At 44.3% G+C, this 16,740-nt stretch overlaps 2 protein-coding genes across 3 annotated transcripts in view; one reads left to right on the top strand and one right to left on the bottom strand.

The window, feature by feature from the left end:
- Positions 1-1,059, bottom strand: part of mgat4b (alpha-1,3-mannosyl-glycoprotein 4-beta-N-acetylglucosaminyltransferase B) — a 31,867-nt gene extending 30,808 nt beyond the window's left edge. The window contains exon 1 of one of the 2 annotated variants that reach the window (XM_052074079.1): positions 655-1,059. In XM_052074079.1, coding sequence (XP_051930039.1) covers positions 655-751 — 97 coding nt within the window. In that variant the 5' untranslated portion in view covers positions 752-1,059. The remainder of the gene's footprint in view (positions 1-654) is intronic. The other variant, XM_052074918.1, reaches the window with a different exon arrangement.
- A 646-nt stretch (positions 1,060-1,705) lies between these two features.
- Positions 1,706-14,549, top strand: LOC127600975 (diacylglycerol kinase theta-like). Its single transcript, XM_052065923.1, has 23 exons — positions 1,706-2,836; positions 5,183-5,262; positions 5,342-5,441; positions 6,569-6,654; positions 6,749-6,874; positions 7,147-7,300; positions 7,529-7,597; positions 7,675-7,775; positions 8,427-8,626; positions 8,716-8,806; positions 8,889-8,943; positions 9,021-9,082; positions 9,699-9,849; positions 9,925-9,963; positions 10,047-10,162; positions 10,627-10,778; positions 10,869-11,017; positions 11,196-11,371; positions 11,460-11,560; positions 12,378-12,524; positions 12,608-12,719; positions 12,884-13,036; positions 13,533-14,549. The coding sequence occupies exons 1-23, from the start codon at positions 2,638-2,640 to the stop codon at positions 13,665-13,667; spliced, it is 2,754 nt and encodes a 917-aa protein (XP_051921883.1). The 5' UTR covers positions 1,706-2,637; the 3' UTR covers positions 13,668-14,549.
- The last annotated feature ends 2,191 nt before the right edge of the window (positions 14,550-16,740 follow it).

Raw genomic sequence — 16,740 nt, 5'->3', positions numbered from 1 at the left:
AGTCAGCTGGAATAGGCTCCTGCACCCCGCGACCCTAGTGAGGATCAAGCGGCTCGGAAGATGAATATTAAAACAAAGTTGTTCTAGTAGCGTGCTTTATGGAAAGTATGATGTTTTTTGATGTGACTTAGTCGACAACTTTTTCATACTTCTAGGACTACTACATAAGGCAAAACAACAAGTTGGCATTTAGATGCTACATGAGGCTCCTGAAGGCTTCTCGTGTGTGACACAGGCGAAATATTTGTCCCGAAGACAAATTTGTTCGTTTGATTGTGCTAAATTGTTTACTATTGAGGACAAAGAGGGTTCCAAGACATGGAACTTAAATTGTAGATCAAGGATGCATTTTTTCATCTCCACCTCAATGGCACTTGCCACGCCCCCAAACAAGGATCCGATACCCCCGTCGCCCCCACTGTCGGCCCAGCGTGGAGCGTCATGTCTCCCCAACCCCCAACTCCCCCTACCTCACCTGACACCAAAAATCCGAGCGCTCCCCCGTCCTCTTCTGTCGTGAATGGAGCGCTCCCTCCCTCCCTCGTCAGCAGCCTCACTTTTTCTTCATCATCATCAGCACCATCTTCTATTCTGTTTTCTTCCCGAGCCGTGCAGGCGTGCGTGCGCGTGTCACGTGTGCGCAAGGGTTCTTACCTCTGGAGGAGCTGAAGGCGGTGTACCAGGACAGCGAGACCAGCCCGCACAGTCCAAACAGCAAGAGCGTCAAGAAGGACACATTGCGGAACCTCATCTCCACACCGACCTCAGCATGTCCGCACCGAGAGGGGGGCGGGTCACAAAAGGGTGGAAGGGGGGCAGCGATTGAGCGAGGGACGAAGGGAAGCAAAGATGCAAGGAAGGAGAGGTGGAGGAGGAGAGAGAGAGACGGGTAGACAGATTGGAGAGCGAGTTGGGGCGAAAGAGAAAGAGGTGTTGATGTGGAGGCAGCATCCGCGAGAATGACGATAGACGAGGGAGGGAGGGAAAAGCGCAGCAGAGGAGGGGAGATAGATGCGAGGGAGGAGCCTGAGAGGGACAAAACAGGTAGGCGGACGTCGATTGGTTTTAGTATGTCTTCTGTGGTTTCTACGTTAGCCGTGTACGTCCACTTCACGTCCATTAAAGAAATAAAACAAACGAACTAACAAACACATTTTAGCCGCAAACGCAACTTCTACGAATTGAAGCGGATTTTTGTCTGATGTTTGAGACTTGATGTTTGAGTGTGTCATTTTTGGAACGTCGCAAAATGACACTTGCACTTTCTTATCTTTATTGTACAGTATTGTGTTTCATGTTGACTTCTCTTTTCCATGTACAATAAAATACATGCTAATTTATAAAGAGTAATGTTCATCTTACAATTATTTAAAATCTTTTGCTAGGTTGCACTTTACTTTTCTCGAGGATTCAGCCCTGATTTAAATTGTAAATTACAGCACATCACAAGAAACAATAGCATGCTCTGGTCAACCCATCTTTATTATTTGTTTTCGCCAATTAACAACACTCACCAAGTGTAATCACAATTTTTTGGCTTGCGTTCGTCAAGAATTAAGATGACATACATTTTCTGACAGAATATTTTGTGCCATTGCGGTAATGAGTCGTTATAAGTGTGGACAGCACCCTCATACACACGGAAATATGGAATATGAGGATTTTTTTGTCATTAATGCCCTCTATAAAATACATCGAAAATTTGTTGATCAAACAATTTACTGGTTTACGATTTCAAAATTAGCTGTCCATCATTTTGTTTTGCACGTATGAGAACAAAAGGCTAGCAGACATTTATATGGGTTTGTATAACAGCCCTTGAAGGGAACCATAAGATGTAGCCCGCGTTAAAAATGAGTTTGACACCCCTGCTACACACACACACTTACATTGGCACGCACGCATACGACGACAGTACATAACTAACACATGCACACGCGATTCATACACTCCCATTGACTTTTGCGGAGTCACACTGACACCACGTGGCCATATTCTGTAAGTGCATCTCAGCGCTTGGTGATAGGAAATTACAAGGAAATGCTCTTGACAGACACTTCAATAATACAGTATATTTAGTACGAAATGACGTCATCGTGTCGGAAACGAAAGTATGTAATGGCAAAGGCAGGAAGGACGTGACGCACTTAGTCTCTTTCAATGAACGCCGCGGAGAAGACGGCGGAAGAAGCAGATCGTTCTCCACTTGTTACCGTCTGCGTTTTTTATTTTCGTACTCCATACACGGACATATATATGAATAGGCCATATACTGTATATACGTGCGGGGCTCAATCGTGAACACTAGCAGCGTGCACGCGCTTTATATCACGTGACTCCTCCACCCTCCGGCCACAAGGCGGAAGTCTTGAATCGTGACCATTCACTGCGCGCGCGAGAGAGACCCGGACGCGTGAACGCGATCGGGATCTTGTGGAAGCAAATTGGGCGGGACCCACGCCGGCTCGCGACGTCACTGCTCGAAGGTACCCTCGTGGACCCAAACGCTCTCGTGTTGAACTGTCGGGCTTCGAACGCGGTGGGCATGGACGTTTTATATTTTTGTTAAAAACGTCATGGTTGACATGAAGTGGACGTGATGTTTGTGACGTGACGTGACGTGCCGTGACGTCAAGCATGGCGGACGACAGTCCGGCTCGAGCGGAATCTGTGGACAGCAGTCGAAACGTGACGGAGAGTCCACTGGGGACCAAGAAACGACAGCAGGACTCTTGCGCTCTTGGTCACAGCTTCAAAAGAGTGACGCTCACCAAGCCCACTTTCTGCCACCACTGCAGCGACTTCCTGTGGGGGCTGCTCGGCTTCCTGTGTGAAGGTACAGCACAATATGCCGACAACATGTCAACAACATGTCAACAACATGTCAACGGTCACCACCATTACATTTGTTCGTCAAATGTCATTACTCTGATTTAGATTCTTAACTGCCTCCTTCTATCTCCTCGCTGTGTTTTCAAATGTTATCAATGTCTTCCCGTTGTGTTTGCATGTCGAGACTTAAGTGAATCCATCAATCTGTTAATTTTGTTGTAAACGTCCTTATCGTGTCTTCAAATAGCTTAAAGGCATCATCCGTCTAGGATGGGCTATTTCTCACTCAAAAACGTGTGTAGTTTTTGATCAGGCAATGACAACCGCTTGCATTTTCAATGTTATCAAATAGTTTGGGAGAAATCGATGAATAACGACCTACTCTCAAAAACGGTCCTTTCTCGACAGCAATATAGCCGTGCCTCCCTTCCACTTCCCAACGTCTTGGTGGGAGTCAGCGGAGGAACCGGACACAATTTGTCAATTTTTAAAATCATTGTACATACATAGCTCATAATTTCGAAAAACGATGATCAATTGCCACCAAAATGTATGTGGACATTTCTACTTATGCCCAATTCAACCTCTGAAAATAGTATAAGGATTAGCCCATGTCTGATTCATAAGTGATGAGGAAATTAGCAGTTAACCGATTTCATGGAATTTCTGCAGATTTGCTTTCTTTAATGAGGTGAACAATGCATTTCAAGAGGCTTTTCGTAAGCTGATTTAATCATAGGTCATAATACAAATTTCATTCTTGAAGTGTAAGCTTGACTTTTCAATGAAAAAGAAGCTATTATTGAGAATAACACATTTTCTGCTGGAGGAAATCATTAAAGATTGAGGAATATTATTATACACGAGTGCACACAGTGTTTTGAAAATTAGCCCCATTGATGTGATCAGTGTTTCCTAACTTTTACTGAGCCAAGGCACACATTTCATATCAGAAAAAAAATCACCACTCGTCAGAACAATTCACAAAAAGTGAATTCACAGGTTACCTTTGTACCATCTGTCATCTAGTGGAAGAGCATTTCATTGTTTTGCCTGATACTATACATCAGTGGTTCTCAATTATTTTATTATATTAAAGAAGAAGACCCCCCCCCCCTCCCACCGACTATAAATACCTGTAGTATCATTTGTCTATAAAATTCTTATAAATTCTGGACATCTCTGCATAACACTGTATCCTTATAAATGTATAAGAGATTAAAAAAAAGAAATATAGACCAACTTATAACAAAGAATAGCTTTATTAACTGTAACAGAAAAGATTTAAAATCCCAGCCCCAGGGGGGCGCGCCCCACTATTTGAGAAACACTGCTATACATGGTTAGCATTTGTGTGACACACCACCATACACACTATTTGTGTGAGTATTGTAACGTTTTGTTGCTCTTCGTAGCAATTTCCAAGTTGTGATTAAAAATTAGGATGCGCATTCCATGTCGTCAGTTGTGGCATGTAGTGCCAAGGTAAAAAACGCCAAGAAAGCCAAACATGGAAAATGGCGATTGCTTGCGCTGCAGAGAGTGTGTCGGCCACTTCTAACAGATGCCTGGTGGCTCATACACGCAAAACCTTCTTATGATCTCTATCAATGTCTCCAAATATCTCTACTATGCTTCCATGTCTTTAAATGTCCTCACCGTCTTTTTAAATATCCTCAATGCACTGTAAGCAGGTTTTGCTACAATTGCTGCACATTGAAAGTGGTCCTCACAAAGACAAACATGTACACACATGTTCTGCCCAGTAACACACGCGTTGTCCTTCATCCGTGTGAGGAGCAGAAGGTGAAAATGTGTGCTTGTGTTTCTCAACGTCAGAAGCAGTTCTCTTGGATCCTCTGGTCGTCATGGAAACAGAAGTCTTAGAGTGTGTGTGCGTGTGTGCGCGTGTGCATGTGTGTGTGTGTGTGTGTGTGTCCTTGGCCAATGTAAATGTGTCTTTTGTCACATGATACCAAATTGTTGTTGAAACTTCTCTGTTGCCATGGTGATATCATTAACACGTGTTGTGCCTTAAATACAAACCCTATTCCAATGAGGTTGGGAAGTCGTGTTAAAGATAAATAAAAAGAAAATACGATGATTTGCAAATCATGTGAAACCTGTATTTAATTGAATACATGTGAAAACTTATCAACTTTTTTATTTTCAAATAATCATTAAATGTCATCTGTTGGCTTGGTGATGTCTATTGTTTTTAAATCTGCCTTGCTCTGGCAAAATGTGTCTCGTTTGAATTGTGCCCTCTGTTGTCATGGTGATGTGGGTCTATGTCAAAGGTGTCTTTTGATTCTATGGTTAGACATACTGTACTGCATGTTCTCCTCAGTGTGCAACTTGATGTGTCACGAGAAATGTCTGAAGACGCTTCGCTCGCTGTGCTCCAGTATGGCACCCTCTGCCGTACGGGTGAGTAACACATTGTCGTCATTATCGTTGTTGATGACCTCACACGATGACACCGCAGTGTTCACGTTGACGCCTACAGATCCCCGTGGCCCACTGCTTCGGTCCGGACACTCACAAGAGGCGCATGTGCAGCGTCTGCAGGAAACACACGGAGGGAAACGGCGCTCTCCGTTGCGAAGGTCAGCCCAATGCTGGTGGTTCCGCAGCCAGCAGGCACTCTCTTTGAGACAATAGGCAGTTGCCAGCTTTGCTAAATGTCTTGCTCGCTATCATCAATGAATCTGTCAAGTATAAATTAGCAAATTCTAAATTTCAATGTGAAACTCCTCTACAACGAAACCTACATGGCCGAAAATAGACCCTAGTGTGAAAAAATCTTCATGCATTAACAGCATTCCCACTCTCATCCCCCCCATACAACAACAAACAACCCTGTTGCGTTATACAAAATCTTTTTCTCTGCTCTTGCCTCGCAATGAGATTCACTACAACAAAGTCTAAACCAACAGTGACTTCTACTGCTTCGTTCGGAAACGGCAACAGCAACCACCACACTGGTTTACACATGCGCAGTAGTCCAGGAAGTATTTGTTATTGTTAGTTTCAGACGCAGCAAGAACGTTGCATTGCTAACATTGCTACAAAACGGACCTTTGGATGTCAAGCAGCTAAGAAAAGAAGCGCTCTGACGCTGGAAGAGAGGGTAGAAGTGATCAAAATGAAAGACGGAGGAAGCAAAATAAAATACATTATCCAAGAAATTGATGTAAGTGTAAGTGAATGCTGATCGTAAATTGCGCAATTTCTTTCCCTTTTTTTCTTTCTAGACTGACTATGAAGTGTCAAATAAGTGTATGCTCATATTTATGCCATATTGGACTAAAAATAAAGAGTACACATACGTTTGTGTGTGTGTGTGTGTGTGTTTACATCTGAGATCAAATTTGCTACAGTGAAAAACCCCCTGTTTAGAAAAATTTCTTGTAGAGGATTTCGTTGTAGAGGAATTTCACTGTATAACCTTTTTCATCACCAGTTCAGAATTTACTCCCGCACTGATCCTCCTTTTAAAACTCCTTCACTCCCAGCCATTTTAGGGCATTTTGACATTTTCAAGACCCATCGGCTGTTGAGTTCAATGTTCAACTGAACCTCCAGGCACCCCTTTGCCACCCCCGGTAAACTTGTCTAGATCCGCCCCTGGTTATTGAATATTTGATGAATTGTTCCACCTCTAGATAGATTTTCATTTGTCCTGGATGCTAAGAGCACACTCAAACAAGGGATGCTCTCGCTCTGGTTTCAGTGTGCGAGCTGCATGTGCACGCCGACTGCGCCGCCTTCACGTGCGCCGACTGCCGCTCTTGTCACGTGGACGGCACTCGACAGCTGGTCAGTGATCGCCGCTCACCTGGGGGACTTCCCGCGATGCATTTTATTTGGAAAATGAGTGTTTTCCGCCCACGGCGGTTGCGTGTGCCCACAGGACACGTTTCACCACCACTGGCGGGAGGGCAACCTGGCGTCGGCTGCGCGCTGCCAGCTGTGCCGGCGCTCCTGCGGCTCATCCGACGTTCTGGCGGGGATGAGGTGCGAGTGGTGCGGCATCACGGTAAGAAGCGCCTTCCTGCCATAGGCGGAGGTCGCTGCGCCCGTGGGGGTCGGGAAATGTCATAAAGTGCAAGTACCTTGTCACAGTACTTGAAACAGTTTTTTCTTTCTGACAACTTTCACTTTTCCCTCCCTGCATTTGACTTCTGCACTTTCAAAATAGGCGGATTACTTTTATTTTTCCCTGCTTCAACTTAAGTACAGATAGAACCATTGCCCGTTGTGCGTAGCGTTCGCCGCCATCTGTGTTGACACTTGTTTCTCACCCCGCAGTGTCACGCGGCGTGCTATCTCAGGGTAGCGCCGCAGTGCACCCTGGGCCGTCTGCGCCGCATGCTGCTGCATCCCACCTGCGTGCGCCTCCAATCTAGAAACTTCAGCAAGCATCACTGCTTCCGCATCACAGAGACTGGCGGCCACGAGCTGGGTATGTGCCCGTCGTAGTTCCTCACTGCCTGGCATCTCTGCTTTCGTCACGACTGCCTGCCAATATTTATAATGATTAAATAGTTTGGACCAGACGTCTCCCGCAGGGCCACAGAAAAAGGCCCAAGGGTTCTCATCTGGCCCACAAGCCATGAGTTTGACACCCGTGTCTTAAATTGTCACAATGTTGATAATATTGTTCAGTTATGTTCATGACCTCGCCCTGCAGATGACAACGATGGTGTGGACACAAGTGCTGTGGCATCTAAAGACGGTCAACCGGCAACGCCCGAGCATGGTCGGTTGGCGTACGACTGCTCTTGTGAGTTGAAAAAAAAAGCAACTGCGCTAATTGGCGTGCGGTTTGTGATGCAGGCAAACAGTTTCTTAAGGTCTATGACGGCGACGAAGGCCTCCGGCGCGGTCACTTCCGTCTCGTCTCCTTCGTCAGAGCCACCAGGAACCAGGAAGTTCTGGTATGAAACACAGCATGTCGGTCATCATCACTAAGATCAACAAACAATAACAGTCTCATTAAATACTTTATATCCAATCTCAATCACAAATAAGGCCTGTCAACAACCAATTCAAATATGTAAGATGCTCATCACACCAGCGAGTTGAATTTCCCTTCCTTAAAGCTGTGAAGACATCACGGACACGTCCGTGAAGGTGCCAGTAAGAAGTCGGGCACTTGAGGTGGATATCAGTTGCTCTTAAATCATGTCAACAACCTATCAATCACATGACGGGGAACAATCAAGATGACAGGCCTGTGTCAGTAAACGTGTCTACAAACATATCCATTGTATATCAATAAGATGCTCATCATGTCAGTAAAGGAGTCAGTTACATTTCAGTCACATTTCACTCGGAGATGTCATTTCAGCAAACGCCTCGTGCCAGTGTTTGTCTGTCATGTGCCAGTAACGCGTCTACAAACATTTCAATCGCATATCAGTAAGATCTCCGTTACTTCCCTAATGTCAATTAAGGTGTTAGCCACACGTCAATACAATTGATTGAAGGTGTTGAAGAGTTAGCAATAACATGTCAGTCACATGCCAATGAGATGTCAGTAAAGGTGCCATGTGCATGCACTGAGATGTGTTGGAATCACGGCACAGGAGGCGGCGTTGCGGGCCTTCTACCTGCCAGATGACCCTCGGCAGTTCCAGCTGCAGGAGGTGGGCGGACTTGAGCGTCTCCATAGCGACGACGTCCTGAACCGGAACAGCAGCTCTCTGAAAGACGGAGGCGACGCCTGGATGCTGAGGGCCAAACGGGGCCGGCCTGAGGTCATCAAGGTGTACGGCGACGTCACCAGGTTAGGCTGCTTCTTTTTCAAGATTGCGCGCGCACTCGCCGGCCTCTGACAAAAAAAAGTCAACAACAGTGTGCGGGTGTGCATTTTAGCCCCAGATCGGATCACGTCAGCGTGTCCGTGTCCGAGGACAGCACGGCGGCATCTGTTCTCACCGAGGCCCTCGAGCAGCTGGAGCTTAATGTACGCACCTTCAGCACAGAACCTTCCGCAACAAGAAGGAAGCGATCACATGATAACAACAAAGTCCTGCTATACCTTACAGAAAGACGGCGTGACACAATTTGACTTGCAAGAAGTACTCATGAGCAGCAAACAAGGTCAGTGACCCCCTGGCCTCTGGCTTTTTTCCTAGGTACAAAGTACACTAAAGGTCTCGACTTCTGTCTGTCCTCAGTGCAGAAGCAAATGCTGACACCGCAGCAGAACATTCTAGCCAAACTGCATGACATCAGGAAGGTCAGTCGTGCAGCAATTATTATTGATGTTACCATCAGATAGCATCAGCACGGATTGACTTTTGCCAGTGAATGAAACTGTGACCACCGGTGTCAATCAAGTCAGTCACATCAGCCACGTCAATGTTGACATGCCAAGCAAAATGTTAGCTAAATGTTGAACATGCGTCATTAAATACATAAAATATATTTTAATCGGTGTTAACGTGAACCTATCTGAGTCAGAAAGATCAAGTCAATCGTGTTTCAGTAAACAAGTCACGCCCCTAAAATGTTAAGCACATGTTAGAAAACATGTCAGTAAGGTTTCAGATGTCTCAGTCAAACAATGAGCCACTTGGCAGCAAATGTGTCAGTACAAGTTCATCAGGAAACATGCCATTAAAATGTCAGTTGCGTCATGAAATGTGTCAGGAGTTAATATCCATGCCCATGTCAATAGCTTGTAAGTCATGTCAGTTATATATCAATTTTGTCACATAATGTGATTAAAATGAGTCACGTGTCAGGGACAGGTAGCCATTGCATGAGCATAGATTGTCTTCTATCGATGAAAGAGACGTCTATTTTGTGGGCACTTATATCGCCTGTGTGTGCGTCCGTGGGTTTTTCCCCAGACGTCTTTGTGGCAGATGAACCAGACTCGCTTCTACGTGGCAGAGAGGCGAAGCCAAACGGTGCAGGTGAGCCTGCTGATTGGAGGGATGCCACCCCTGCTGTCCAAAGAGCAGTACTGGCAGCTCCTGCAGGAACAGCTGAGCGCTAAGAGTGAGCGCACACATACGTGCATGCACACGTCATGGTACCAGGGTCAACATGACTTCATCTTCGTCTTGTCTGCAGGTCACCTGGCGGACATCAGCCACGTGTATGCAAGTCAAGGTGCGCTGGTCGACACTGACCAGGCCACAAATTATATCACTCTTGTGCGGTACATGTTTGTGTGTGTGTGTGTGTGCATGCAGGCGCGGTCGCGTTGAAATTGTCCTGTTTCGCTGAAGCCGAGCGCGTGTTCATGTTGGCCAAAGACGTGACCGTCAACGGCAAGTCGCTCACGTCACTCGTCATCCCGGACATCCAGGTACACTGGGGGCACAGTAACTTGCTCACATGATCAACCTGTCCATCTAAATTATTATTATTATTATTGTTTTTTTTTAATGTGCCTAAAAATAGATTCAGACTGTAGGGCATGATGCCCTTTTGTATTTTTTTTTTTCAATCCAATCTTTTTATGTACCGGTTTACATTCCAGTAGAAAATGTGACTTGAATGGTAAATGACGCACATGCTTATGAAACGCATCGTTGCGTGTTTACGGAAGACATCATGACCCCTTGCGAGTGTCTAGGTTTTGTAACTTCCTGCTCTCTTATTGTAGTTTATGTACTGTACCTAATCAAGTGACCACTGGGTGACCTCTGGTGGACAAAAAAGGGAACAACAACAACACAACACACATGAGACATGTTGGTCAGGTGTTCTGTCGCTGTTGAAGGGCTGCAACTAACATTTATCCCTGTTATTGATGTGGTGTCACTGCAGTTCAGCCTGCTGGGTGACGACGTGCGCCCCCTGCTGGTGTTTGTCAACACAAAGAGCGGCGGCCTGAAGGGCAAAGATCTTCTGTATGGCTTCCGCAAGATTCTCAACCCGCACCAAGTCTTTGACCTCTCCAATGGAGGACCGCTGCCAGGGTGACTTTCGTACCATTGTGACCAGCGTTATATTTGAGACAGGAAGCAAATTATAAGGATTGCTTTGTGTGTGTGTGTGTGTGTGCGCAGCCTCCACACTTTCCGAGACATTCCCAGCTTCCGCGTGTTGGTGTGCGGGGGTGACGGCACAGTGGGCTGGGTGCTGGGCGTACTGGAGGCGCTTCGGCACCAGCTGGCCTGCCGAGAGCCGCCTGTTGGCATCTTGCCGCTTGGAACAGGTCACGCGCGCTCTGTGTTTATGGCTCTGTGTGCGTGACGGCAAGTGTTCTGTGCGTGCCTGTGGCTGTCATTGTGAGAGACTACGAGTGTGTGGGTGTGTGAGAGAGACTGAATGCCAGAGCGCATGAGTGTGGTCTACGTTACGCCGATGTCCAACTACGAACGTTCCTCCCAAAGGTAACGACCTGTCACGTGTCCTGCGCTGGGGCCCAGGCTACAGCGGCGAAGACCCGTCTCACATTCTAGCCTGCGTGGACGAGGCGGACGAGGTTCTGATGGACCGCTGGACCATCCTGCTGGACGCGCAGGACCTTGCCGAGAACTGCGCTGACGCCTTCCTGGAAGCACCCAAGGTGCGCCTTCTTGTCCGTGTCAAAGCCCAAATTCCGCAGAAGGGAGTAAAATAATTCCAGTGTCAGCTGACGTCCATCATTGTCCCAGATTGTCCACATGAACAACTACTTCGGAGTGGGCATTGACGCCGAGCTGAGCCTCGACTTCCACCAGGCCCGTGAAGACGACCCGGAAAAGTTTACCAGCAGGTACGCCGCAATCGTCAACATCAGCTTGATTAAAAAAGAAAAAATGTTTCCATCACTTTATTCTGAACCAGGACATTATTTCAAATTGGCACTGTAGAAAATGCACAAATATTAAATTGAGACAGTGTGGTGAGAGGTGTGTGCAGCTCCCATTAGGCCAGCACAATCAATACAGTATCTGCAAACAGAAAGCGAGCAAGGTAGGAATTAAGAGGAATGAATTAGTGCTGACTTTTCTCTTAAGCTTGTAATGATGGGAATAAGTTTTATTGAGTTGTATGCATTTTTTTGGGTTTGTTTTCAAAGCTTGTTGCTTGTTGTAGTGTTTTGTTTATATACACAAACATTTATTTCATATATTTTTAAGAAAACTGGGTTCTTATAGCTCAAAAACTTGACATGATTGAAAACGTTTGAAAAATATATTTATATTTTTAATCTTAGGCAAAAGACATTGTTGTCAACCTCAAACCAAGAGCAGAAGCAGCTCCTCAGCACAGCTGCAGGAAAAGTCGAAAAAATAATTCCCTCCCTCAAGTTTTCTACAGTAAATTGAGTTTTATAAACTGTCAACATAACACAAACGTTCATCTTACACTTAGCTTTGTTGTAATTTCAAACAAAACCAAAAACTGCAGGGAATTCCCAGCATGCAGTGTGGCTGCATCACATTTTTTCCACTTTGCTTCCTGTACTGCAAGTGTAGTACGTGAAGCGAAAATAGCACTAGAGGTAAATAAAACATACACGTGACTCACCGCGGACTTTCCCCATCAGCCGCTGTTTTGTGTGTTTATATATTTTCTTGGGCTGCCAGGTTCCACAACAAGGGCGTGTACGTCAAGGTGGGCCTGCAGAAGATCAGCGCCACCCGCAGCCTGCACAGGGAACTGCAGCTGCAAGTAGATGGCCGCCAAGTTGCACTGCCCAACATCGAAGGCCTCATCTTCCTCAACATTCCCAGGTGAGGACGAGCTCGGTCCACGCCGACCCCGTGACCTCACCCTCACCGTGACCTCACCCTCCCCGTGTCTTGTGCGCCTGTAGCTGGGGCTCGGGCGCCGACCTGTGGGGGTCCGATGCGGACACCCGCTACAACAAACAAAGCGTGGATGACGGCCTGCTGGAGGTGGTGGGCGTTACTGGCGTTGTTCACATGGTGAGCAGACGTACTCTTCAGCCACCAATGGGTTACTATACGGCCGCCGGCGCAGCTTAACCCTTTCATGCATCAGTAGTGACCACCTGTAATCTGATAACATGATGAGCTGTAGTCACCACTGTCCCTGAAAAGGTTAATGTGCCGCTTCGTCCTTTCCGCAGGGTCAGGTGCAGAGCGGCCTGCGCTCCGGCATTCGGATCGCCCAAGGGACTTACGTGCGTATAGCGCTCAGGAAAGCTTTCCCCGTGCAGGTGGATGGAGAGCCGTGGCTGCAACCTCCAGGACACATCATCATCTCCGCTGCTGGACCCAAGGTCAACAAACACAAACGACATACTCTTGAGCTGCCTTTGGCGGGGGAATGCAAACGTCTCTGTTCCGTAAAAATACAAAAATAAATAAATAACGCACTTTTGTTGAATTAGCAGCAAGAGCAAATATTTTCAACACTTCAGATTGGTCAAGTACTTGTCAAAAATAAAAGCTCAATATGGGGACTGACGTACAGAATCTATTTGTGGGGAGGGGGAAAAAATTAGGACTTCGACCATATTTGGTTTTGGAAGGTTTTGGCCTGACGCCAGCGATATTTAATTGGGCCCGCAAGTTAAAAACCTATTTTAACTTTGTAGCTTCTGTTGTTAGATGAATGAGCTGAGTTTTATTATTTGGGGCAAATGCAAATCAAACTGATTACATTTAATTAAGTCAATAATTCAAAACAAAAGTCATATTTCTAAAAATAAAAATTTATATCTGATGTACCTAATGAAGTGACCACGGTGGGCTCTCTTTCTTGCTGGCTCGCAGGTGCGCATGCTGAGGAAGTCCAAACACAAACACAAGAAGTCGGCGGGCGGTGCCAAGGACGGGCGTCCGGAAAGCTCCGCCTCCTGGGACGGATCCTCGGAAAGCTCCGTCTCCTCGGGTGGCGTCCCACTGTGATGTCAGATTACAACGCCAACGTGGCTCAGGTAAAAACAAAACAAAACGATGACGACGTCGCTTTGGAAACGCTGGAAACGCTCACTGCAAACTCTGTTGTAAAGGAGCGCTTGCCATGGTGACCGACTACTCATACATTTATTTGGATGTTGTTGTCATGACGATGTGTTTGGTTGATCCTAACATAGCTTTGCTGATGTTGTGCTAATTATTTTTTTAAATTTAAAAAAAGTTCTTCATGTGTGAAGTCAGAAATGGTGTAAGACGAGATGTTTTTATTTTGTAAAATGTTTACTTGAAAATGTCGACTCGCAGTGATTCTCAGACTGGGGTCCTCAGACAAAATTATGTCAAGAAGTAATTGCATTTTAAAAATGTTCATATGCGAGCGAACCCTGCATATTCGCCTTTCAGCACACTTGAGTTCACCAATTTCTAGATTTGTTTTTATCTTTTATTTTCTTTTATTCTTTAGGAGCCATCCTTTATTTTTTTTTATGGGAAAAATATTTGGTGTTATATTCCTTGAAGAATTTTGGGGCGGTAATTATTATTATTATTTTTTGTATTTTGCAATTATGTGGACGTGAATGACACACATATTTTGGTGCTTTGCACCCCCTGATGGGTACCAGCCAGCCCGTTAACAAGACAGATTAAGCAAAGATGCTTCCCTACTTTCACAATAGAAAGCTCTGATATGATTGGGACCTACCATCATGTAAATTGGAAAAACTATTTTTTTCCCCAAGAACAAACAACAGATTTTTCAGGAATAAATGTCCAAAAAGGCACATCATATTCTGAGAATAAAATTTTATTTTTCCAAAAAGGCACATCATATTCTGAGAATAAAATTTTATTTTTCAGAATAAAATTTTATTTTTCAGATTCATTTCTTAAAAAAGTGAATTTCTTCCCCTGGTAAAGTTTGAATTTAACTTAATTGTCACAATTAAATTTTAGAAAATTATTTCAATTTAATTATTACATTTATCGAATTTATTGTTGGAAAAATGATTTTTTTTTACAAAATATATTTTATTCTGGAATATTGTAATCTTTTACGAAAAGAAAAATTCGTATCGTGAGATTACAAATTTTTATCTTGATCAAATTTCATGACAAAACACAACTTTGTGCTCATAAGACTGCAACTTTTCTTTTTACAAGAAAATATTAATTTGTCATTTTGACTTTAATATATATATATATATATATATATATATATATATATATATATATATATATATATAAAACATTCCAACTTTTTGGAATTCCTATTCCTCGAACATGACTTTTTTAAAAATAGGACCATACTCATAACTTTACAACTTTTTTTTCAATTAATTTAAAACTGAATTTCATTTTATCTTAACATTCTACATATTTTCTGGGAATATTGGTGGCCCCTCTAAACGAATGTGCGGGCTTTTGGTTTTAGCAAGTTATTAGCGTGTGTAATTGAAATGTGCCAACACTTCCAAGAAGAAAGATGAGCGTAGGTCACGTTGGATTTGTAACCTCCCCCCTTACTTGAAATGGTCATCTTGTTTACCTTTGTTTTACTTACATGTCGCTTAGTGCGTTAGCCAAGTGGTGACACGTGAATGGGAGCGGGAAAAGTGGTAGTGTGTTTACAAGTGTTATTTGAACACTGTCCCGTTTATTAGCTATCACGTGACCTCAACAAATGTCGTAATTGTTCTTTTTAGGGTCTGGCCGATATGGATTTTCTTTGGGGGGGGGGGAATTCTGATATTGAGTGTTATAAAATTCTGATAACCAATTAATCTGCCGGTTAATTTAAAAATAAATCAACCAAATAGCTTTTTTTTTTTTACCCCTTAACACTCATAACCATAAACATTCATTACAATCAGAATATTTGACAATACTTTGTCTTCTAGTACATAAAAGAGAAAAATTGGCAAAAACAAAATCATTATCTCGATCAAAAAAAATGCCAATTTTAAAAGCTAATATCGGCGGATTAAATCGGTTGTGTCATGTTTGCAACTGCGAGTTGTTGGAAATGTCCGCCAACACTAAAGTGGCGCACTCCGCCGCTGTGTTGCTGACATCTTGTTGCTCATGTGCTTTCATAACGTAATGAAGACTACAGGATAATAGTGTCCATCCATCTGTCCGTCCATCCTGGTTGTGGTGATTAAGCCCCACCCCCATCATATCTATTTCGTGGGATAAAAAAAAAACACTGCACTAGTATGATGACTATTATGAACACAGCATTCATTCAACTGCCTTGATATCAGATCCATCCACTACTACATTCTTCGGCCTCACTAGTGAGACAGTTCAGCGGACTAGTAGAACAACTGTGTTCAACGTACTCCCCCATAACAGTATGCAGAAATGTCATACTGGGCACTGGGCATACTTGGACAACTACATCTTACAAGTGATATGGAAGCAATGCTTGCAAGGGCTCTCAACAACTGGTGAGCAGTGCCTGACCGATGCAAATTGTCATGAACATTTGTCAACAATAAAGAGCAACTCACTCCAAACCACCGATGACGTCATAGTGTGCTCATGGCGTCACATTTGCTTTGTTTTACTGTCTCGACATTGTGGAATGTTGCTGGAAGTATTAAAAATAAAAAAATTATTCGTGTGCATGCCTGTCTGTTTCATGTTGTTATCCACCCGGGGCGTCAAAAGTCAAAGTTGTCTTTCAGCTCGGCAACATAAACAACAATGTTAGTTTAGCCACCACTTTTGTTGTGATTGATATCAGGTAGCACTAAGCCAGGCTTGAAACCTGACTTTGTTTAAATCCCTAGCCCAGGGTTAAAATCTTAATTTGAAACCCGAACTGTCACTTGAAACCCTACTTTGAAACCTTCACACCGGACCCCTACTTTAAAATCTTAACACTGACTTGAAACCCCAATTTATATCTTGAACGCTTCCTTCAAACCATAACCCTTGTTTAAAACCCTTGCTCAGAATAGCCTTGACGTGTAACCCTAACACTTGTTTAAAACCGCAACCTAAAAGCCTACTTTGAAACCCTAACCTTCAAAACCGGGACATGAATTAGAAATTT

This window comes from Hippocampus zosterae, chromosome 1, assembly GCF_025434085.1.
Source record: "Hippocampus zosterae strain Florida chromosome 1, ASM2543408v3, whole genome shotgun sequence".
Classification (NCBI taxonomy): domain Eukaryota; kingdom Metazoa; phylum Chordata; class Actinopteri; order Syngnathiformes; family Syngnathidae; genus Hippocampus; species Hippocampus zosterae.
This window is presented reverse-complemented; position numbering and strand designations above follow the sequence as displayed.

Coding starts and splice junctions, on each gene's coding strand:
- LOC127600975 (XM_052065923.1), top strand. CDS start 2,638: ATGGCGGACGACAGTCCGGCTCGAGCGGAATCTGTGGACAGCAGTCGA. Junction 6,875..7,146: donor GCGAGTGGTGCGGCATCACG/GTAAGAAGCGCC, acceptor CTCACCCCGCAG/TGTCACGCGGCGTGCTATCT. Junction 10,163..10,626: donor TCGTCATCCCGGACATCCAG/GTACACTGGGGG, acceptor GTGTCACTGCAG/TTCAGCCTGCTGGGTGACGA.